General features: G+C 42.9%; 1 protein-coding gene across 1 annotated transcript in view; it reads right to left on the reverse strand.

Annotated features, from left to right (window-relative positions):
* PTPRG (protein tyrosine phosphatase receptor type G) overlaps window positions 1-23,331 on the reverse strand; it is a 405,417-nt gene that overhangs the window by 89,309 nt on the left and 292,777 nt on the right. The window contains exons 7-8 of the mRNA XM_030502207.1: window positions 16,152-16,309; window positions 9,954-10,146 (exon numbers count right to left, since the gene is read on the reverse strand). Coding sequence (XP_030358067.1) covers window positions 9,954-10,146; window positions 16,152-16,309 — 351 coding nt within the window. The remainder of the gene's footprint in view (window positions 1-9,953; window positions 10,147-16,151; window positions 16,310-23,331) is intronic.

Below are 23,331 nucleotides of genomic sequence, written 5' to 3' on the forward strand. Positions count from 1 at the left end.
CAAGCCTGGAGAAAACCTGCTTGCCACTCGCAGACAAATGCAGCATGCTAATACAGCCCTAAGCGCTGGCCAGCCCAGCCACACAGCAGAGAATTATTTTCTTCATGTTAAAAACATTCCAATGGGCTGGAACAAACAAAATTAATTTAACGACTCTGCATTCATCTCTCCCATAATTTGATTTGTATGTTGTATTTGGCTATGTAACCTCCACGAGGCTTTCCTAACTGAAGCCTGATAAAGCTTAATCCAAAAGCTCCTGGCAGCTCCATTTCAGAGAGCTGAAAGACAAAAAGGGGGCTTATTGTTTTGCAGAAACTAACCACTGATATTAAGACACACCCATGAATGCAGAAAGGGCTTTGCAAGAGAACATTGCAGCTTTTTCTCCTCTTTTTAAAGCAGCCTACATTGCTCTTTCAAAGACAGAAATGCAAAACCAGCCAAACTTTCTGGGTTTCATCATGCTTTTTGCATATGCTACCTGCAGTTATAAAAAGAGCTATTTAGGGAAAGCCTGAAAGATTGCAAGAACTGTCTAGTCGGTTATTGCTCATATACCTTCTCCCTGTAGAACAGGTGCCTCATATGATGAATCCAGTTGCACTGGGCTCAGAGGGATTTATAAAATTCTCTAAAAATGGTCTAAGCTAGCTCTTCCATGCATAAAAATGTCACCACTTTATAAAGGCAGTTATTTCTAGCTGTGCTATACCCTCTTTTGGAAAATCCCACTCTCTCACTGCTGCTGGGTGTCTCAGTCATGCCGTTCCTCTCCTCAGTACCGTGGGATACATGTTGTGTGATGAAACCCTCGCAATTTTCAGGACAATAAAGCAACACACCAGTGAAGTCCTGAATCCCTCATGGCAAGATGGGCAGGGACCTTCTAAGGCAATTGATATGTGAAGGGAGGAATATGTGAGCATCAGGATGTGCTCACAGCACATTACTGGCTCAGGACTGCTCAGAGGTAGCTAAAAGATAAGGACAAGGGTCTTGTCTTGCTCTGTGAGGAAGCTGCTGACTGTAAGGTGAGAGTTCAGTATGGGGGTTTCATGACTTTCTTCCCTGTAAGAGCAAACAAGTTCTTGGGTTAGAAAGGCTGTTTCTTTCCCCTCTGCCCTGGCACTGGGAAGGGCCAGTCCTGCAGGACAGATGGACCACTTGCCAACCATAACACCACCCAACTCAGCCACAAGCTTCCCACCCAATTTCGGAGTAGCCTGAAAACTGACATTGATGCCAGTGCTACTGGTAAAACACTACACTAAGTTCACTCCGCCCTGCAGCCCCCTGCAGGAACCTGGCTGCAGACAAGACAAAAGTGATGCCACCAACAGAGAAGAGAAGAAAAATACTTTCAACTATAGATACAGCTGCCCTGAAATGGGGAACTATGGGTTATACTGCAATGAGAAAACTCACAGTTGTTCTCAGTGCCTCACCAGCAGTGTCATGGTAAGGGAAGTGAGACAGTGCCAGACACAGTACCAGACAAAGCTACCTTGCGTTGCAGTGGAGATACTTGGAAAGAGACTTTGATCCATAACAAACAACAGCATGCTCTGGGCTGTGGGATTCATCTCAGAGTTCAGCAAGGGCTGTGCTCCCAAACAATAATGAATAGACTACGAGGATCATACACAGAGACAACATAGGCTTTAATACATAGAAAAGTGTTGAGGCACACTTATAGCATTTTCCCCCTTTCTCCTTTTAATACGTTTGCTTTTTTTTTTTTGCTTTGCTTTAGTGTATGTTGTTAACTTCTCAGAGTGCTTATAAATGACATTATTAATATATAAGGATAATTGCTTTAAAAAGAAGCATGTATTTTTCCTTTACCTTTGCCTGCACTTCGCCAGCAGGCAATCGCAGGCTCTGGAGCATGCCGTACACAAAAATATTTGTGTTCATCTACTTCAATCCACAGGCTGAATGTAGCTAGGAGATGGACTATTTATCTTCCCTGCTCTTACCTTTCACTGTGCTTCAAACCTTCTCAAGGTGTGAGGGACACGGATAGACCCTACACTTCTTTTGACGCCTGTGGAATAACCTCACGAGCAAACTGGCACGTGGGGCACTTCTGATGGAGGGGCTCTGACCAAGCCAGGTTTTGCCCCTCTGCTGCCTGCTCGTTTCTCGAGGTGAACACACAACCAACATTTGGATTCATTCCTGTATGGCTTGCTTTCTAGCATTTGAGTTTCCATGGCATCATAGCAGCAGACCCTGTATTACTGAAAGGCCTGGACTGTGTGTTTTACTATGCTGTATTTCAGCCCAAATATTTCATATATTTCACAAACGCTGTTTCTACAGCTGTGACCTGACTCCTCAGTGGGTGCAGATCAGCCTTGCACCATCGGATGCCATGCTGGGCTCAACTAATGTCTGCCAAGTATCTGCCCTGCAAGTTTGGTGTTTGTATTGCACACATACATGCAGACACGCAGAGAGTGACTTGTGTTTAAAACGTACACCCGTGTCCTTATTTATACAGTGCTTCTGATGCAACACGTGTAACCACATTCAGTGGCACGTGCTACACCAACAGGGGAAGAAAAGAGGATTTCCTGCCAGAAGGACATGGATTCGCCATGTTAGCCAGTACGTCTGTGGTCCAAACAGCCGGAGCAGCAGGTAGGCAGTGCAGAAAGGAATTCCCTGCAGGTGTAAATGGAACAAATCATCAAGCTCCCTTACAAGTACTCAGCTCTTCCAGCTTTACTGGCAGCTGTGAACATAAACCATACTTAAACTTCCACACTGAATTCCTCTTGCTCTTTTGGTTTGCACCCTTCAGAATCTCTAAACATGTGCAAGTAATCACTTATTGTTTATTAATAAATCTATGTCTGCTACATACAGGCACTGCTCACATTACAACCCCATGGAAGTTACTAGAGGTGAAAACAGAACCCTGTAGAACAGAGCCCCTGGGAGGGGAAGCATGAGACCTATATTAGGTATATCTAGCACATCTTTTTGTACCTGATTCCCCCTCAAAATGGGTCAGGTTTTTCCCTGAGATCTTTTGCCTTCCACCTGGATCATCTGAGGCTCTTTGGAAGGCAGCAGCCTGTCCTTTCCTGCTTTTGCATGATGTACTCCAACACAACTGCATACACAATGACCCAGCACTGCAAAGCAAGACACAAAGAGGTGGAAGGGATGAGATATGCACAAGGAGAAAACTGATTTCTGCCTAAAATGTGATTACAGCACATACTCAAGGTGCGCATCCAGAGACTTGTGCAGCAATAGGTGAGTACATTTACTTGGAGCACTGAGGCATAGTGGCAGCCGGGCAGGTCTGCAGTGCAGAGATGATGCAGGGCAAGCAATTAGCAGCACGGTGTTACCACCCTCATGTGCAACCTTTTGCACTGAGCCAATCTGCTGAGCCAACAGCATTCCTAATGATGATACATAGATCCATCTGCCCCAGCACACTGCACTAGGGTGCTGACCTGATTAAAGGGGAATGGAATTAGGAAAGGATAGTCTTCATAACAAAATGAAATCAAAAAGGGAAGTAGGATAAGTCCGGTTATAGAAGGAAGATGGGAAGGACTTGTTAATAATAGAAAGGTTTGTGTTGGAAAGGACCTTGAAGCTCATCTAGTTCCAACCCCCTACCATGGGGTTCACCTTCCACTAGAGCAGGTTGCTCCAAGCCCCGTCCAACCTGGCCTTGAACACTGCCAGGGATAGGGCAGCCACAGCTTCTCTGGGCACCCTGTGCCAGCGCCTCACCACCCTCACAGTAAATCTATAAGGTAATCTATGAAGAAATCTTCCAAGATTCTTCCAAAGGACAAGAACAACCAACTGTAATGGTAAGCATATCATAAACTAACTAAAAAAGGTTCTTGCTTATTTTCATTTTCCCTAAGATATTTAAAGAAAATAGTTATCATTCTGTTTTAGCAATCCCAAGTTAAGATTTCAATCATGTATCATTTTCAATTTAGATTTACTATGCTGTTGTTTTGGATAGAGTCCACTTAATGCTATAGAATATTTTGAGGTCATTTAGGTTTGACTAAAATACATAAATGCTTTCTGCAAGAGTAGAACTTTTCAGCCTAACACTCTCTTTGGCCTCCCAGAGAGAACCCGAGGGCATGAAGAGACTGCAAAGCTGTTTTGAGAGAGTTCTCATAAAACATGGGCATTTAGAAAGCAAAAACAAATTACTGGAAGTAATAACAGAGGCTATAAATGAGACAAATAACTTGTTCTCATTCAGAAACACTGCCACCAATGCTCTAAACTATCTGCCTCAAAATGATGATGTCACTGCACTGCATGTCAGGGGCTTTGGATGCTGCTGCAGTGGAGGTGCACTCCAACACCACGCAGAAAAGGCAGTACCTTTATAGGAGGCCTTAGTTTAATTTCTAACATCAGGAGCCATGAAACAGCGAATAAGAACTAAATTGCTTTGCTTGAGCAGTGCTGTACCTTTGACTGCAGGTCGATAGCTGGAGCCATGCCTCCAGTGCAAAGCACACGGGAGGGAAAATCCAAGTATCTTCTATCCATGTTTTAGCAGCATCCAGTTACAGGGACTTCCAAATTACAGCACTACCACATAACAAAGAACAGGAAGGAAAATGATTGCCTGTGCCCTACTAGAGAAATCTCCCAGCTGTTTAATTTAGAGTCCAAAGCTAAGTAAGTTTTACTAAAGCGAATTTATGTCTGCTCATTATTTAACTTAGTCCAGGATCATAATTAAAGATGTGTGCTACTTTTGGCTGGGGTAGAGTTAATTTTCTTCGTAGTAGCTGTGTTTTGGATTTGTGCTGGAAACAGTGTTGATAATTTAGGGATGTTTCTGTTATTGCTGACCAGAACTTACAGAGAGTCAGGTCCTTTTCTGCCTCTCACCCCACCAGCAAGGGGGCTGGGGATGCACAAGGAGCTGGGAAGGGGACACAGACAGGACAGTAGACCCCAACTGACCCAAAGGACATTCCAGACCATATGGTGTCATGCTCAGTGCGTAAAGCTGGGGGAAGAAGGAAGGCAGGACATTCAGAGTGATGATGTTTGTCTTCCTGAGTCACCGTTAGGCGTGATGGAGCCCTGCTGTCCTGGGGCTGGCTGAACACCTGCCTGTGATGAGAAGTGAATGAATTTCTTGTTTAGCTTTGCCTGCACGTGCAGCTTTTACTTTACCCATTGAACTGACTTTATCTCAACCCATGAGTTTTCTCACTTTTACTATTCTGATTCTCTCCCCCATCCAACCAGTGGGGAGTAAGTGAGCGGCTGTGTGGGGCTCAGTAGCTGGCTGGGGTTAAACCATGACAAGATGGTACTTTGAGGCGAATTCCCACTGATGGGAAACAGCATCATTTGAGACTCCAGCAAAGAGTAATCAGACACCTTTGGGGAAGTAATCAGGCATCTGTGAAAGAAAACTCTGATGTCAAGAGCCCCTCACGTGGGATGCTTGTTTAAGTGTTGTATGGCTTGCAGCACATTTAATGAGACAGAAAGGTTAAAGGGTTGGGTTTTTTCAGCATTAAAAAACATAAAGAGCAAGAAACAACATTTGATCGTCCTAATCAGCAGCAAAATAAAATGGACAAATATTGTTGCACATAGGGTACTTCCCGAAACAAGGAAATGAAACACCTTTTCCTCCTGAGTTTCCATGCCTACACCTTTACTGAAGCAGGTAATGTTTTGTAAATATATTCTGCTTGATGGGACAACATGTGAAAGTAGTAGGGAACATGCAGACTCAGGTCCTTGAACTGGATGGACTTTTTAATGTAAGAACTCTGTCTATTTGTCCCTGTAGAGCAATGTACACTATTAAACTGATAAATAATTAGCAATCCCTCTAGCATAGCTGCTTGCAAGCAGCCCACAAAAAGGCAGAACCATGATATGCAATGTGACAGAGCAACACAGTCCTGAGCCACAGAGGACAGGCCAGAGAAAAAGGAGGCAGGTTTAACTGGGATGGGCATGTGGAGAAAATCAAACACTGTCACTGATACCTCCAGCATCTATCTGATGAATATTTTACAAATACATTCTGGTTTAATATGTCTGTACAGAGAACCTCTAACTTTTCAAACTTTATATAAATCAATACCGTCACACTGGTGAGCTCTCTTGTTAGCTTTTACAGGCCTGATGATCTGTGTGATTTAACAGCTTGATCCACTGTATACCTTGAATCTCTGAAAGTTTCATCTCTTAAAAAATACTGTGGTATGATGGTATATTACCAACCAGTTGCTACAATTACATAGCTGAACAGTGTTTATCCTGAATGGTATATTCCAGAAATAAGGTATTTAAAGATGATCTCTCTGGTCTCTTGAAACAGCTCCAGGGCCAACTTAAGAATTAAGCTCAGCTCACGGGGCCTGATTCAGTCTCGTGCATATGCTCTTATTCTAGACATCATACAAGTCCTCAAGAGAACTGTTTTAAATCAGCTTTTGCCAACAGGAGGAAGGAATGAGATAATGCAACCAAAGAAACTGGTTCTTCTTGCTAAATATTAACAGGAAAGGAAAACTGGAGTTTTCACTCCCAAGTGGAAAATTAGCCCTCTACGCTATTTCGAATTAGCTAAAGTATTTTCACCACCTTGTATTCTGATGATTGAAAACACCTCCCTCCCTTCATTGCCTCTTTCCAATTAAAAAAGAGAAGAGAGAGTAACTGCAAAACAAAAGGCTGATAACATTCACACTGGCTTACAAACTGGACCCAAATGCACTGACAGTTTTGGTTTCCCTAAAATAGCCTCTCCCAGAACACATTTTATTTACCAAATGCCACCACTTACAGGGCTTTGCTAAGGAAATACTCGGAGGACTGACATAAAGTGAGAAGTAGTTTTCCTCCAGCGTATCTGCAGGTTATGCCGCTGGTCATGGTTCTATGACCTGAGATAGCTTTGATAGCTGGGAGAAAAGACATTCCTGTTCAGTGCCAAACTGTTCAGGATAGCACGTTTGTGAATGGGCACAATGCAGAGCTGCATCGCTTTGTGCTGATCTGAAATTCCCTATTCACTAGGGAATTCTGAAAATGATTCTGAACGTTATGCAAATTGTTCTGGGCACATTTTCCTCCCAAATAAGAAAGCCTTACAAAATGAACACTGCACTGTGTTCCAGATTAGCAATACTGCCCACAGACTTAATAGAGTGTGACAGAGGAAACAAACTGCAACAATTCACACCGACAAACCAGCCTAAACTTCCCCTCCAGAGCTGAAGACCATCACAAACCATATCACCTTGCAGCAAGTAAGAGACACATTCTTGTGACCTTGCCTTTTTCTACAACACACAAACTTAAGGACAGGGAGGGCAGACAACAGCCAACATGTGACAGCCGTTGGTCACATTACTTAACGCAACGTGGAAAGCATCGAGATGCAACTGTGAGGTGTGCAGAAGGATCTGCATAAAATAAATGTTATGCTAACCCTACACTCTTATATTTGTATGCTCGACTGCCTGCCTGAGAAGCACTCTGTGCGCTCAGCTCCTCAGTACTCTTGCATGAATGACACTATATATAGAGAGGTACTGTATTTACTAGCTGAATAAACAATAGGTTTTGCTTTCACTCAAGTATTATGACTTCAACTCCTTTTATTTATATGTCAGTAGTTCGGAATGTGCAGTGGACCAGACACATCATCACTGTTCACCTTTGTCAAAGAAGGGGCCAGAAACATCCATGTCATTATACCTCTGGAACAGCTGTAACTCATCTTGTAACCTTTGGAGGATACGCTACAATCCATTTCATGTTAGCAACATTGCAGCAACCTATTTATTTTTAAGTTCATGAAAAAAATGCACCTATTTGCAGTGTCCCCTGGTGTGCACACAACCCAAAAAGTGACAAGTTGACAGAGTCGGTACAAAAAGGCTGGCTGCCCAGCCATTAGCCTCCTATTGCAAAAGCTCAAGGGAAAACAAATCACCGACTCCAGCATTATCCCTGCCATTAGATGGCATGCTGAATGTTGTCAGATCACAGGAAGTGCATGCCCCCCACCTGAGAGGCTCTCTTGAGCATGTCCTAAGCTCAAATTCCCAGGCAGGCAGGAGTACAGTGCATGAGAGTACCTGGACATCGTGGAAGAGGACCCAGAGAGCATCTGCTCAGGAAACCAATCCCCAAGCATGTAAGGTGTCAAGCATCCAGGCATCAAGGTCTCTAAACACGTACTAATGGCTGTGCAGCTCCCTTGCTCCTGTAGACTGGCTCACATCATGTTAACTAAGCCGTGTGTGCTTGGTTGAATCTGGGCATCAGAGTTCTTGAAGATCAAAGTCAATCTTTACAGTTATTCAAGTGCTCCTTTGGCATCAACACTTCCAACTTCAAGGTCAGCTCATTAACTACAGACCTTAGTGTTTATAATGCTCTGTCAAAATTGTAGGTCTTAGTTAGTTACTATGGGGGTGAAAATGACCTAAAGCATTTTTATAATCCTAAAAACCATTCAGTGAGGCGAGGAATACGCAGGCACGTGGCCAAAGCAGTAAAATCTTCTTGAATGTTATACCACATGTATCAGAGGTATCTTGGCTGCACTCGAGAACTAGTCAGTTTTGTCACTCCTAACATAAAGGAACCCATTAACTTTCATCACTGTTGTGGGTAAGTAATATGTACACAGGATATAACTGAAGAAATACATACTGACACATGTTGCTGTTAAAACACTGATTGAAAACTGCAGGCCAGAGCAGCAGAGCGCAGCAGGGTTTCTTCATTCCCAAGACCTCCTTCTCACTTCTAACGTAAATTCTCCATCCCAAGGATGCCTTTAACGTACATGAGGTTTGTGTACGTGTATAATAATTATATATATATATATAAAAAAATATGCATGCTCACGGAATAATGAGCCCTGAGGAATACACTCTTCCAGCACTCTCTTGGGAAGGTGAAGTTGCTGAATGCAGACGTTTTCATGATTCACATCATCTAAAAACTATGCTCTTTGTGCCTGGCCAGGTGAAAATGCCACGTACGAAAGGAAAGCTTGTAAATCTGCTTAGCTGTTTCCTTCTGGCAAACTGCCCCTCTCTTCTTTACCTCTACCCAGAACTGGTTCAACACCAACCGCTTCTTGAGACTGAAGAGTGGGAAGTACATGTCATTCTCCTACCTATAAACACCACCATTCAATAAAATAAAGGCAAATAAAGGTAGTAAATGATATTTATTTCTGGTCTTATTTTATCCAGCACACATTTCCCTCAGAATTGTTCATGTGCTCCTCTAGGCAGGGCTGTCTATGCCAACAAGACTGCAACCTCCCTCACACCCCCCTCCATCCAGCTCATTATCCAGTGTCTGACAGAAGCAAGTGCCAGCTGCTCTACAAAAAGGCACATGAAACACTTCAGCAAGACATTAGAAAATCACCTGCCTATAAGGAAGAGTTTTTTTCTTCCCTGCCACCATTACCAACAGATTGATGCAAATGCTGAATTAAAAGGTCGACAGCTCTTCAAAAGTCTTGTTACTGTAAAAATGAAACCCATAACCATACCTGGATATGCTGTTCCTATTCAAACGTGCAGGGAGTCAATGCTAATGGGGCTGAAATTCTACCTCTGACCTTGTCCTTCATGTTTCTCTTTTTGGCAGGGATCTCTAAGGTCCTACAACCAGTCAGCAGAAACAGGGACATTGCCAGTTTGAGACTCACATATTCTGGGGCTTTATTGCCATGGCACCTTGTGACAGCAAGCTCCACAGGTAATTGCAGGCACCCACAGGATTAGTTAATTTATTGACACCAACAAGGAATGCCTACTTAACCTCCGCTATTTCTTTGGTAGCTCGCAGCTATCCTTGCCACCATTTGATGATAAAGGAGACAAAGAAAACTGCCCTATTAGTCAAGTGCAACATTTGTAAGTGCAATCTACCTTTGGAAGCTTCTGTGCCGAGTGGATTTTCCAAGAGGTCTGTCATATCCTGGCTCCAAGCATCCTTCACGGCAGACTTGGACACCATCCTGTTGTTCAGTCTTTGCTGTGGTCGGAAGTTATTCCTCAGGTACTCCACGGACTTGACGTGGTCTTGCTGTTCAGTGGTGAATATGGAGTAGAATGCCTCCAGCTGATCGCAGCCATCATGGCAGGGGAGAGAAAGGACATTAATTAGAAAAACAATGTAGCGAAATCTGGGTGGCTGATAAGAAAGTAAAATGGCAGGAAGTTAAATGTTGATGCCAAGACTGATAAACCACATGGGAATTCAGGCTGCCCACTGAAATCACTGCCAACCGCCTTATCTCAGCACAGCGCTTATCCTGCCCAACAAGGGAAGGCCTTCTAGCAACCTGTGGATGTCTGTCGTGGGCAGGGAAATATTTGCCCTTAGACCCCTTGTCTGGAAGGATTCTGTTTGACACGGCTTCGCCAAGCCCTCCGCACCCTGGCACTGCTTTGTTTCACAGCATCATGTCAAAAAGTGCTTCCAGGTTATCCCACCCCAAGAGCCTTCTCCAGGACAGGGCAACACTACCTTGTCTCTAAATACCATATGAGGTTTAGCTGCCAGGCTAAGCTTTACAGACAGCTCCTGCAGCACTTTTACGCACAGTTAGCATAGATTCCTCTGGGAATACGTTTCTTCTGTTGGATTCAGATTTGAGCTATTTTTAATGAAATGGATTAACCTGTAAGGAAGAACTTTCCTGCTGCTTCGTAAGTTAGTGTTGCTTAGAAAGAAGTAGCTAGCAAACTAAGGTGAAAATGTTTTCAGCTAAAGTTTTTCTCATAGCTATCAAGTTCAGTATAGCATTTGATAATCATTTGTTATCATTCACATCAAGAACTGGAATGAGTTATGTTGCTGCTGGAAAGACTAAGCAGGACAGAGCTGAGAAGGATTCAATCCCGATACTGTTTACATCAACATCAATTACATATATTGATAGTATGGATTTTGAGAGTACAGAATTTGGCCCAAAACTTTAAAAAGGGACTTGAATTACACTCTTAGCTTAATGACAGCTCATTTAGAAAGCTACACCCTTTTCTTTAAGTGCATTTGCTCTAAAAGCTATGGAGGAGTGTGTCAGAGTCCTGAAACTTGCAACTAGGAAAAATTACTCTTGTAGCTTCAGTTGATAGTACTGATAAAAACAATCAAAGAAAGGTGTAACAGAGTAGTTAAGCACCTCCACTGACTCAAGAAGCACTCGCTACCATTAATTTCCCTTCAAACCAGTAATCGTAACCCCCTTTTGCTGCTGTTGTCCACCTTGCCCAGTCTGCTGGGCTTGACGATCCTAGTTACTAGGCTGAGATCTGTACAAATCCTCTGACCTCCAGGGCAGGAATGAATTAATTTTTACACATTTCATTTCAAGTCCCCGTAGAGTGGGTGATACATTGAGCCAGCTGATGGAGATATGTATAGGAACGTTATCCTTGGGAGCAGCACATAGATAGCAGGAGGGAGAAACAATGGACCTCATAGCTCTAATCTTGAGTTTGGCAACTCTGCACTACAACACAAAATGAAGGGAACCAAGCCCCGCTACAGGCAATCACTTCTGAAATAACAGCACAACTTGTACATTTTTAGTGTAATCCGAACTACTAATGACAACTACTTTTACTGTACAAGCAGAGAAACTGAGGCAGGGGGACAGCAGCAAGGGGTCAGCCAGTGACCAGTTCCCATCGCAGGCAGGGAGCTCAGGTACTGCTTCCAGCCTTGCAGGTACTGATGGTGGGATGTGGATTGTACTTTTTCTGCATCTCAGATGAACGCCTTATTCCCTGGTTCTCAGCTGCAATTCTCTGATTCTTCAGAGAAACATCTTGAAAAACCTTGAAAACCATTTGTAATTATTAGCAGGAGCCCCTCAGAAGCATTGACAGATGGGTTAAAAATGGGATAAAAGGACTATTATCTTAGACTTCTGTCTTCAGGGAAAAAAAACCCAACAGATGATCCTGCTATGCCCTTCAGTGAAAGCACAGACCAAAACTCTTGTGAATATTTACATATCTTTTGCACTTCTTATACTGGAAGCAGTTTTGATGAAGCCAGCTAACAGGGCTTAAGGTTACTTTATAAAGCTCAAGATCTTGGGTAGCAACTGCTTCTCTGAAGTAGAGTCTCTCGGCTTACACATCCATGACATTAATTGAATTTTTAAACTTTCAGAGAGAACTTTTACAATATTTTCTTCTGCCATGCTACCTTGGGGAGGTATAATTGCATTTTAACAACTGCCAATTCAAATGTGATTTTTAACCTTCCCCTTTTTATGTGTTGAAGTACAGATAAGTCATTTTAACTTCATTTTTACTATAAAAATATTATCTACATAAATGAGAAATTAATTTATCTATAGCTGCCAGAAAAAAAAAGCTGCAGTCAAGGAGCGACATTCATGCTCTTCAAGGAGTACAAGAGCTCCTGTTCAGTAGAAGAAATGAAAAGCTGTTGTAAGACTATTGTAGATACAAGGAAACCTGATCTAAAACTCTGAGTCGTGTAATTACAAACCATTAAAGCCTAATATGCAGAGTCTTCTATGGGTTGGATATACAAATGGCAATTAAAAATACTGAAACTGTTACAAGCACAATGAGATATTCTGAGGTATGCATTATGAGACATAATGCCACGCTTTGGGTCATTGAATGCACTTAGCTTTCCAATGCATCTGCAGGGTGACACAGCTTGTCCTGTTTTGTTCTCTCATTATCAGGAAAGATGATGATGATGGAGCACTGAGAATAGAGAAGCCTCCACAAATGGAACACTTCAGTACCGTCCTTTTTACAGCAAGGTATTTCGAACAAAAGCAAGGATTTAATTAGAATGGCAACAAAGCTTAAACAATATCACTTTCCTCCTCTGGGATTACAGGCTGCTTCACAGGGTTTGTGATAAAGCAGGTTAAACTATGGCAATGGATTATATTGCACTGTTGCTGTTGGAGGAACAAATAATAATCATAGCAATGGCAGGGTGGCAGGCTCTTAAAATACACCCATCTAGAGCTGCCAAGGAGAATACTACTATTATTTATTCCACATGTGTTGTAGTATCAATGAAAGTCTGTCTACACAGAGAATTCCCAGCCCTTCAACCTCACATGCATGCATAAAGCAGCACAACGCCAAATTTTAAAGGCTTGACTTGGCACAGTTACTACTGCACAGCACAGGAAAGAAGCTATGCCAGGATAAAGTACCTTTATACCATTAAAGTGATGGCCATAATTGGGATTTACCTATTTATTTGCATTTGTTTAAAAAGCAGAAAGTCATGACCCACCTGATGCGTACACAGGGTATAAAACTGAGCATGGACCAGGCCTCGCAGGCACCAAATAATAAACAGTAAACTTATTGATGTAGGGAAAAGCTACAAGGGATTGCAAGTATCCTGCAGGCAAGGACAGAATTCAAAATGATCTCGACAATCAGAGAAATAGCCTGAAAAACAAAGGGTCCGATTCAACCGGGATCATGTGCAAAGAGTCCCACGCTGCAGCCAGAATCATGGGTGCAGGAATGCATGATGTGCTCAGCACTGCTAGAAAGGGCGCTGGGGAAAGCCTCTAGCAAAAGGGTTCCTGCTGGCCAGGAGGTGAACACGGGTAAGAACACCATGCTTTTGTGAAAAGGGCAAAATAACATCAGCAAGGGTGGCCGGACATGTGAATCCTGCCATGTCCCTCAGCCTGGGGAGGGCCCTGGCTGAAGCGCTGCTACTGCTTTTGAATACAGTGCTTCAAAATAGATGAGAGTCTGTAGTAGAAGCAATGGGATCTAGAAAACATGAAAAAAAGCCTGAGATCTCTGAGAACCAGCATCTGTCAGTCAGGATCACCCAGTGAACTATTCACTTAGCTTTACAGAATTAGTGTATCTACTCTGGTCTCGTGAGACAGCCTCCTGGAGTACTGCATCCATCTCTGGGGACTCCCAACATGAGAAGGATGTGAACCTGCTGGAGAACATCCAGAGGAGGCCGTGAAGATGCTCCGAGGGCTGGAGCACCTCTGCTATGGAGACAGGCTGAGAGAGCTAGGCTTGTTCAGCCTGGAGAAGGCTCTGAGAAGACCTCAGAGCAGCTCCCAGTGCCTAAAGGGGTGACAAGAAACCTGGAGAGGGGCTTTTTACAAGGGCGTGTAGGGACAGGAGAAGGGGGAATGGCTTTAAACTGACAGAGGTAGATTTAGATATTAGGAAGAAATTCTTCACTATGAGGGTGCTGAGGCGCTCGCGCAGGGTGCCCAGAGAAGCTGTGGCTGCCCCATCCCTGGCAGTGTTCAAGGCCAGGTTGGACACAGGGGCTTGGAGCAACCTGCTCTAGTGGAAGGTGTCCCTGCCCGTGGCAGGCGGTTGGAACTGGATGAGCTTTAAGGTCCCTTCCAGCCCAAACCAGTCCATGATTCTATGATTTTAAAAGTTTGTTTTCAGTGGGTTCTGCCAGTTGAATAAAAGGAACAACAAACTTCAGCAGGATGCATTCAGAAGACAACAGTCTTACAATGTCAAAATACACTTAACTGGTAAACATCTGATTCCATCCAGCCATTACTTGATCGGGAGCATTCTTCTCCAGACAAATCCCAGACATAGAATCATAGAATCATAGAATCGTAAGGGTTGGAAAGGACCTTAAGATCATCTAGTTCCAACCCCCCTGCCATGGGCAGGGACACCTTGCCCTAAACCATGTGGCTCAAGGCTCTGTCCAACCTGGCCTTGAACACTGCCAGGGATGAAGCATCCACAACCTCCCTGGGCAACCCATTCCAGTGCTTCACCACCCTCACTGTAAAGAACTTCTTCCTTATATCTAATCTAAACTTCCTCTGTTTAAGTTTGAACCCATTACCCCTTGTCCTACCACTACAGTCCCTAAGGAAGAGTCCCTCCCCAGCATCCTTATAGACCCCCTTCAGATACTGGAAGGCTGCTATGAGGTCACCACGCAGCCTTCTCTTCTCCAGGCTGAACAGCCCCAACTTCCTCAGCCTGTCTTCATATGGGAGGTGCTCCAGCCCTCTTATCATCCTCGTGGCCCTCCTCTGGACTCGCTCCAACAGCTCCATGTCCTTTTTATGTTGAGGACACCAGAACTGTACGCAGTACTCCAAGTGGGGTCTCACAAGAGCAGAGTAGAGGGGCAGGATCACCTCCTTCGACCTGCTGGTCACGCTTCTTTTGATGCAGCCCAGGATACGGTTGGCTTTCTGGGCTGCAAGTGCACACTGCCGGCTCATGTTAAGCTTTTCGTCAACCAACACCCCCAAGTCCTTTTCTGCAGGGCTGCTCTGAATCTCTTCTCTGCCCAGCCTGTAGCAGTGCCTGGGGTTGCCCCGACCCAGGTGTAGGACCTTGCACTTGGCTTGGTTAAACTTCATGAGGTTGGCATCGGCCCACCTCACAAGCGTGTCAAGGTCCCTCTGGATGGCATCCCTTCCCTCCAGCGTATCAACCGAACCACACAGCTTGGTGTCATCGGCAAACTTGCTGAGGGTGCACTCAATCCCACTGTCCATGTCACCGACAAAGATGTTGAACAGGACCGGTCCCAACACCGGTCCCAACACCGATCCCTGAGGGGACATTGCGCCTATTTGCATTAAAAGCTACTATGTGCTAATTTCAAAGATTTGTGCATCCGCTTTCTGAGCCCATAATGGCAGCTTTACTGTGTTATAAAAACAGTTAAGCATGGAGAATTAATGGAAAGATGTCTTTTCTACTGTAATTAGTTCAAATTACTAAATCTGAGCAGAACTGAAAACACTCACTGTACTTTGAAAAGAAAGTTTCAATTAAAAAGAATAAAAAGGAACTCCGTGTAAATATTTATATCATAGCTTAATTTAATCTTAACAAAAACAATACCAAATAAATCATTGAAAGGAAACCGGGTTTCATGTTGTACTGTCTTCTTAAGACTGATGGCTCATGTTCAGAAACAATATTACTTAAAAGAATAAAAGAAATCACCAGCACTTCCTTTTTTGTCAACAGAAACATTTTTTGTTCTCAAAATTAAAACGGGAGGTTTTGAAAACACTGTTTTAATGAGAACAAATCAAGATATGGACTTTACTAACAAAATAAACACACCTGATGATAAGAGATGGGAACGGGCTTCCGGAAAACGATCCACTCCACGATCTCGCTACACGGAGGAGTAGTCAGAGAACCTGCGTAGCGATAGTAACTCCCCAGTGATGTCGGCAGGAGCTCCCTCAGCACGAAGGGATCCAGAAAGGTCTCCTTCTCTGCAGGGAAGATTGACAAGCAGAATTACACTTTGGTTCTTTTTACATGTCTTTAAAGCAGACATCACACTGATAGGCAGCCTAACAAGGTGTAACAGCAACAACATGTTTTATCATATATATATAATGAAAGGTGAAAACACCCTATCAGGAAGGCTCTGTAAGAGTTGATGTGTTGATTATTAAAAGAGCAGCCAAAATGCTAGTCAATCCTATACTGAACACGCACACTCCTATTTTGAATGTGTGCAGGTGTGAAGTGCCCTTGTTATCCCACTGGTTTATGCTAGAATAGAAATAACATCATATTCAGTGGTTTCAGCGCTCAGTAAATGGCTCTTCAGCTTGACGGCAGTGAGGGTTCACCAAGACCTGGCAGGGACACAGCAGGCCGCAGTGGTCCTGCTTGCTGCTGCCTGACCAAAGAGCATCAGGTAGCGCACCCATCCCATCCGCACCAGTGAGAGAAAGGGATGCAGGAGCAGGGTCAATCCCTCTGCAAGTTGCTGAGATGGAGGAGGCAGAGCCATGCCGCAGAAATAAGCTTCAAAGGCAAAACCACTGTCTTTTCTTCCTAACCCAAGAAACTCCCTCCCTGGGGTCCAACAGTCTGGGGACGAACCCTTTGCTCTGAGAAGCTCCTTGGACAGCCTGAAATGCAAACCTAAGCGTGAAAGCATTTAGCTTCAAGTAACAGTGACAAGCTGGTAATATTTAACACTGTGAGGAAAAATAAATAAATGAAAGGAGGGAACAGCTGCAGGCAGACAATTTCCCTGCCATCCCTGAGCATTTATCCTCTGCAATTTATGTTGACTCACAGGCCAGAGCTCCCTCTCAGCCTGTGCAAAGGTGTTCACTGCCTCAGGGCATGTGGACACGTGAGGCTCTCCCATACATCTCTATTCCTCACTTTTTATATTCTCCGTGCCTCAAACAAGAGCACACATGTAGGTAGCAGGAACTCTTCTTTACCCGTCTCATCAGAGCTGCTAAGCAAGCCTGCTCCCCTTGCAGCAGAGCAGAGAAGCAGGTAGGCTGGTGATTGACACACACGTCTTCCAAAGTCAGGAGGAAAAGAAAAAAGATGGAGTCTGCAGAATTCAATTCCACAGCATCTCACAGCTTTCTACAAGTCTTGATCAAATCAAGAGTTGCCTATACCTCTGAGCAGCAGCCTGATCATCAGGGGGATTCTCTTCCTCCACTGCTGCTGCAAGGTGCAAATACATGATGCACTTCAGACATCTTCTAGTCTTCTGCCCAATATCAATGTTTTTATGGCCCTTAGCATTCCAAAACATGAGGAATTCTACTAAAGTCATAGTATACACTGAGACAGAATACTGCAATCTCTTCATTAACAATTTCTTTCCTTCTAATTCAAGCAGATACCAACCACTTCTGCATCTCCAAATAGGAAACAAATGATAAACCACATTTTTACCTCTTCATAGCATACCTCTGGGAAAAAAAAGTGTGCTTAGATAATAAATAGTGAAATATATATGATTGGCCAAAGTTCAAAGAGATTCTAATCAAGAAGTCATAATCACAGCAAAAGGTCGTATTTAATTTGATTGGCTTATTTTTATGCAGGAAAAACTGGTCGGAAAAACTGCAAACTCAGTCCCAGGATTTGATTTCCGAATGCAGCACACATACATCGGCATAGCAAAGTGATATGGAGTTTCTGTTTAAGAACCTGTCTCTCTCTGTATGGAAGCTGAGCACACAGTGGACCGCTATGAATCTGAAAGAGCATTAGAACACGCAATCATCCTCTTTCTGTTCGCAGCCAGCAACTATATATGAAACAGACGGGAGGTAGATGCACACTTTGAAAAGAGCATCCCTCTTGTATTTAAGGAAAAATGTTTCAGTTAAAATTAACAATTTAACTATTTTAAACTTTTATAACCTTGCATTTAGATTGACGGGATCACTTCAGATGCTGGATAAACATTCTGTGAGAAACAGAGAATATGGAGTATCCCTTTATCAAGGGATGGCAGGAGAACGAAGCTCATTTTACACTTTCAAGGATTTTTGTGCCATGTGCTGACAATATTATATTTTAATAATTAATTGTTCATCAAAGGAAAAGATGAAGAACAGGGATGCTAAATTCAAAGTTATTCAAATTGCAAATATGAATAATGCATGACTTTAATATTAAATACACACTGTATTAAGTAGTCTACATTTCATCCAACGCTGTCTTTCATTTTTAAACATTTTGAACTACAATATGAATAATCAACTACGGGAAGCTTATTTAGACAGAGAAATACCTTATTTGAATCCAAACTGGAAGTATCCGACTATGATTAAATTTTGGTTATCAATTAGGGAGGGTTTTTTCCAAAGCATGTGGAAAGTCACAGTCAGCTGCAAGAAAGAGTATTTCTTGAGGAAAAAGCAGCTTTGTTAATACACAGGTTAAGTAGGGCAGGGTGTGCTCGATCTGATTTTTCATGACTACAAGCAATGCTTCAAGTTTTCATTAATGAATTCCAAAGATTAAAATTAAAAAAATACACATAATTGGATTAAAATGACTACTAAAATAGATGATAACCAATTGATTATACTTTAATAACCTAACATTTTGAAAACAGACCATTCATTTGTATCACTTCCATCTAGATGCATGGTGCAGAGTTTTAGAATCTAGAGCCACAAACAGATCTTTACATGAAGCTTAAAGGAACTTAGAAATTCAGGAGTCTACCTCCAATATGCTTCAAGAGCATATACAAACAGTAAATGCCAAGCTATGAAGAGGAAAAAAAGTGTTTATCATTCGTTTCCTTTTTGGAGATGCAGAAGTGGTTGGTATCTGCTTGGATTAGAAGGCATTCACTGAATATGGTAGAAATATTTTATATACATACACACAGATGTGTATATATCTAATTTCCACTAAATGGGAAAGAACAAGGTTGGGGATAATACCAAACCTTTCTTCACTGTCTTATGACCAGCTCCTATTTCCTATTTTCAGTGTCTGGGAGAGGCACAAATTGTGCCTGGAAGGCTGGGAATGGACTGAGCAGGGTGAGGAGTTCTAGGAGAAAGAAAGTGGACAGGGCTGGGAACCACATGATCTACAAGACAGCATTTGCTGGCAGGTACTGAGAAATAACTGGCAGACAAAAGCAATAAGACACACCAATGAAAACATGTGTTCACCTGCAAATCTGGTGAACCACTGCTATCAATGCTGCAAAACCAATCTGTGAACCACTTGCTTGCTCTTACACCCAAACCAGAGCCTCACCGAAGCATCTCTTCTGCTGCTCCTTCTCCTATTCCCACCTCAGCACCCGAATGCAGACAGGCACTCAAGCAGAAAATAAACGACCAGGAGATCAGAGCCTCAGAGATGTGACCCTAATGACAGGCCCTCAGCTAGAGAACATTCCTCTGGGAAAGCAGCAATAAACATGCTACTGCAGCCACCACTCCCAGGCAATGCAGAGAAGAGCAGCACCCAGCAGCACCCCAAACATCCACTAAGAAGCCCTACTAATGCAGTGCAGCATTTATCAGCAATACTTTGTTTACAACACCAAGGCTCATAGAAACATGTTCACTTGAATATTTCCAAAAGAAGAATGAGCAAGTACCATAGATTCATTGTTGACAATTAAGACAATGAACGTGACATTTAAACTACTGAGTGCTCCACAGCGTGAAAGGATAATATTGTATTTTAACTCTTACATTCACAAAAAACAATTAACAGTGCCAGCTGGTAACACACTTGACCTTCTGATACAACATTCATGTTTACCTCTTGTTCCTTCTCCCGTAAGAGCAATGTGAAGGGTCACAACCAGTATATTTGTTGTTTGCACTGGTAAATCTCCTCACTAGTTTGCATGGCACCAAGGGGCCATTATTTGTACAACTCAAAGGCAGAGCAATTGCAGGCATGCTTTAAAAAGCTGACCCATTTACACTCTTTATTTGTCAAGGCATCACCACTAGATGTGAACTAATACTGAATTGTGCACAGTAGTTTTCCAAGCAGAGTTAAAAATCAGATCTTAAAAGAGATACCAGAAGTGAATCTCCACCAGCTACTGCAGTTTTCACAAGCTGATGCCAGCAATTATTATATTGCAAGAGCCATCAGTCGAACATTTTGAGTCCAAGGACTGACTTGCTAAAAATATACTCAGTAAAACACTGTATAAAGATAGACCTGAATCTTTACCAAATTACTGCAGAGTAAGGGGGTTCTAGAGAGATGCAGGTAAACAGCACACAACTATCTCTGATCAAAACCTTTTTAAAATCTAACAGGAACTTGGATTGGAGATCACAAGAAAATAATTATATGCCAAGTTCATTTATATCTCATGGAATGCTTTGGGACTTTCATCATGCTTTTCAGTAAGAAAACAGGAACTTGGCTGCAGTGAAAACAATATCTTAAAATGAGCTTATTTCCAAAATTAACGTATGTGCAATGCCTGATAGGTGGAAACGTCACCCAGCTCCGCTTTGAATAACTGAAATCTGCAATACCAGTATGAAGAGCTTTGAAAGTCTCCCAAATTTGTTAAACAATATTACTGCCAATTCCATTTGCACAATGAGCCAAGTAATTCTAAAGCTTCTGCATTCAAATGTTTAAAAAGCAAACACACAAAAATAATCAAAGGACACCATGTCGCACACCCACTGAGCTAGAACTCCCCAGATAAAGCAAGCTGCACACCAGAGCCAGGGACTGGGCTCACAGGGGCGATTTGAAAGATGAGATTACAAATAGTATATGTTATTTTAACTGGAAAGATCAGTAGATGAGTACTTGCTGTGTAAATCCAGCAGTTTCTGACAGTCCCCTGTACTCAGGGTAATTCTTGTCATTTATTGTGCAATTATTTTTCTCACTTTTATTTAGTTTTCTAAAAAAAAAAACAACAAACCAGGGCCTCTGCTGAACAATAGGGAACCGTGAGGACACAGAATGCACAGCATGGCAGAGAGGAAGGGAATGAGATAACAACACAGTCCCGCAGACTAATTTAATCTGAGACAAGCAGTGAGTAGTATAAAAAAAGAGGAGAAAAAAAAGGCAGTCTCCTATGCAAAAGGAAAGAGAAGTTGAACATTTCCATGCCAGGTGTTGGTCTCAGGCTTCATTTTTCTCCCTCCTTCTTTTAAAACAGCTCAGGAGGAAAAGGCTTAACTGGGGAGGAGAGGTCTTAACTCTCTGAATTAGTCAAAAGTAATTCTGAACCTTTAATGCTTAAGGTTCTAGACAGGAGTGAGACAAAACCTCGCCTGAGGCAGAGGCACATGTGGCGACAAGGACATGGAAACCAAGAAATACAGAATGGTCACCAGTGATAGGAAGAAAAAGAAACCACAAGGACTTCAGAGGAGAAGAGGATCCCTGGAGCAAGCTGGACCCTGGCAGAGGTAGGGTGAAGTGAGGCAGAAGTGGTCAGAGGACCATGGGCTCTTCACGTCTGCTCCAGCACAACCACATGTTCTCAGACTTCACCACCCCTCTCCTCTCAACAAACATCCTTAAAACTCATCAGCAAAGCACCCAGCTCCTTCCCCCTGCAGCTGCTTTGTTCACATTCAGCATCAACCTTAATTCTTAACTTTAAACAACTGCATGAATTAGTTTTTCTGTGCAATTTATTAAACCTATGTCAGCTCGTTGGTTGTAGCTGTGACTAGCACTGCTTTCCACACAGCAGAGAGGTGAAGGACCAGAGATTTCCAACACTTCCATCATTTATTCTTTTAAATTATACAGACCCCTGCAGCTATGCACAGAGCTGCCCTATATAAAGGTGTGAACTTATCACCTCTGCTCTCATCTTCATTTCCCACTTCCCTCCTTCTCCCTTTTGATTCACAGCAACAGTGTCCTGGCCCCTTTCACATGGCTACTCTGGCTGTGAACACAAGAACGGATAAGAAAACAAAAGAATACATCCATATCATCCCTGAGGAAATAGAAATGCTCCTCCACATTTCCTTCTCAGTTTAACGCATCGTGCTGCTCTCCTTTGATGGCCTTCCTTGTTCCAAATTGGGCTGCTGCTTGCTTCAAAGTTTTACTTTAAAAGATGAGGTCCCACAGTTATCACATCTCACCCTCAGCTCTCTCCCCCGCCTTTCTTCTCTACAACCCCTGGATATTTGGTGCAGAAAGCAAACAGCTTGTCAGGTGGTGTTATGGTTAAAGTTAAAAACAAAAGCAAAAACCTGTCATGCTGCTAATGGTGTTTTCTTGTTATTTTGCCTTCTGGTGTGATAGATCCACAGGGTAACTAACACTGTCTGGATTGCTTCTTTTTTAGTGCTGATTTATTTTAACAGGTTATTCACTGATTTTTGCCTAGGACAAGTGGAGAGATGTGCAACATATTTACTCTCTATCTTTTTTCATTATTAAAGCAATCCTGTTCCCAACATATTTTGGTCTCCCCAGTAAGTCTGAAACTTTGGTGGTCACCACCAACTTGTCTGAACACCTCTCACTCATCTCAAGGGAGACCCAAGCTCACACTCTGCTCCATGCTGAGTGCAAGTTATGGCATTTTAACAATACAAAGGCAGAGGTTTTCTTCCAAAATCCCTTTTAAATAAACAAAGGTTCCTCTCTTCCCCTCACCCCACCCCACATTCACAAACAAGCAACAGATGCCATCAATTCACTTTGTACCTAAAGCTTTTGATCTGGCTGCACTTTGATTTTCAGTACTCACTTTTGACAAGGAAGGGAATAAGAGCCCCATTTTTGTGACATTAATAGAGGCTTTTCTGCTGTGGTAATTTATTTGTGCTCTGCTAATAATTTTCTGCTGATCTGTGTAGATTCTTAGTGACAAGACACAGCAGAACAGGACAGACTGACAAAACATGGTTTCTATCACCTTGAAGGATTTTCCAGGGGCCTGGGGTAGTGTGGGATGCTGCATGGGAAAACAGGAGTGTGCAAAGCACCCATGCCCAGGCTGAGAGAGAGCAAATGCACCGGGTGG

Source organism: Strigops habroptila, chromosome 11, assembly GCF_004027225.2.
Source record: "Strigops habroptila isolate Jane chromosome 11, bStrHab1.2.pri, whole genome shotgun sequence".
Lineage (NCBI taxonomy): Eukaryota > Metazoa > Chordata > Aves > Psittaciformes > Psittacidae > Strigops > Strigops habroptila.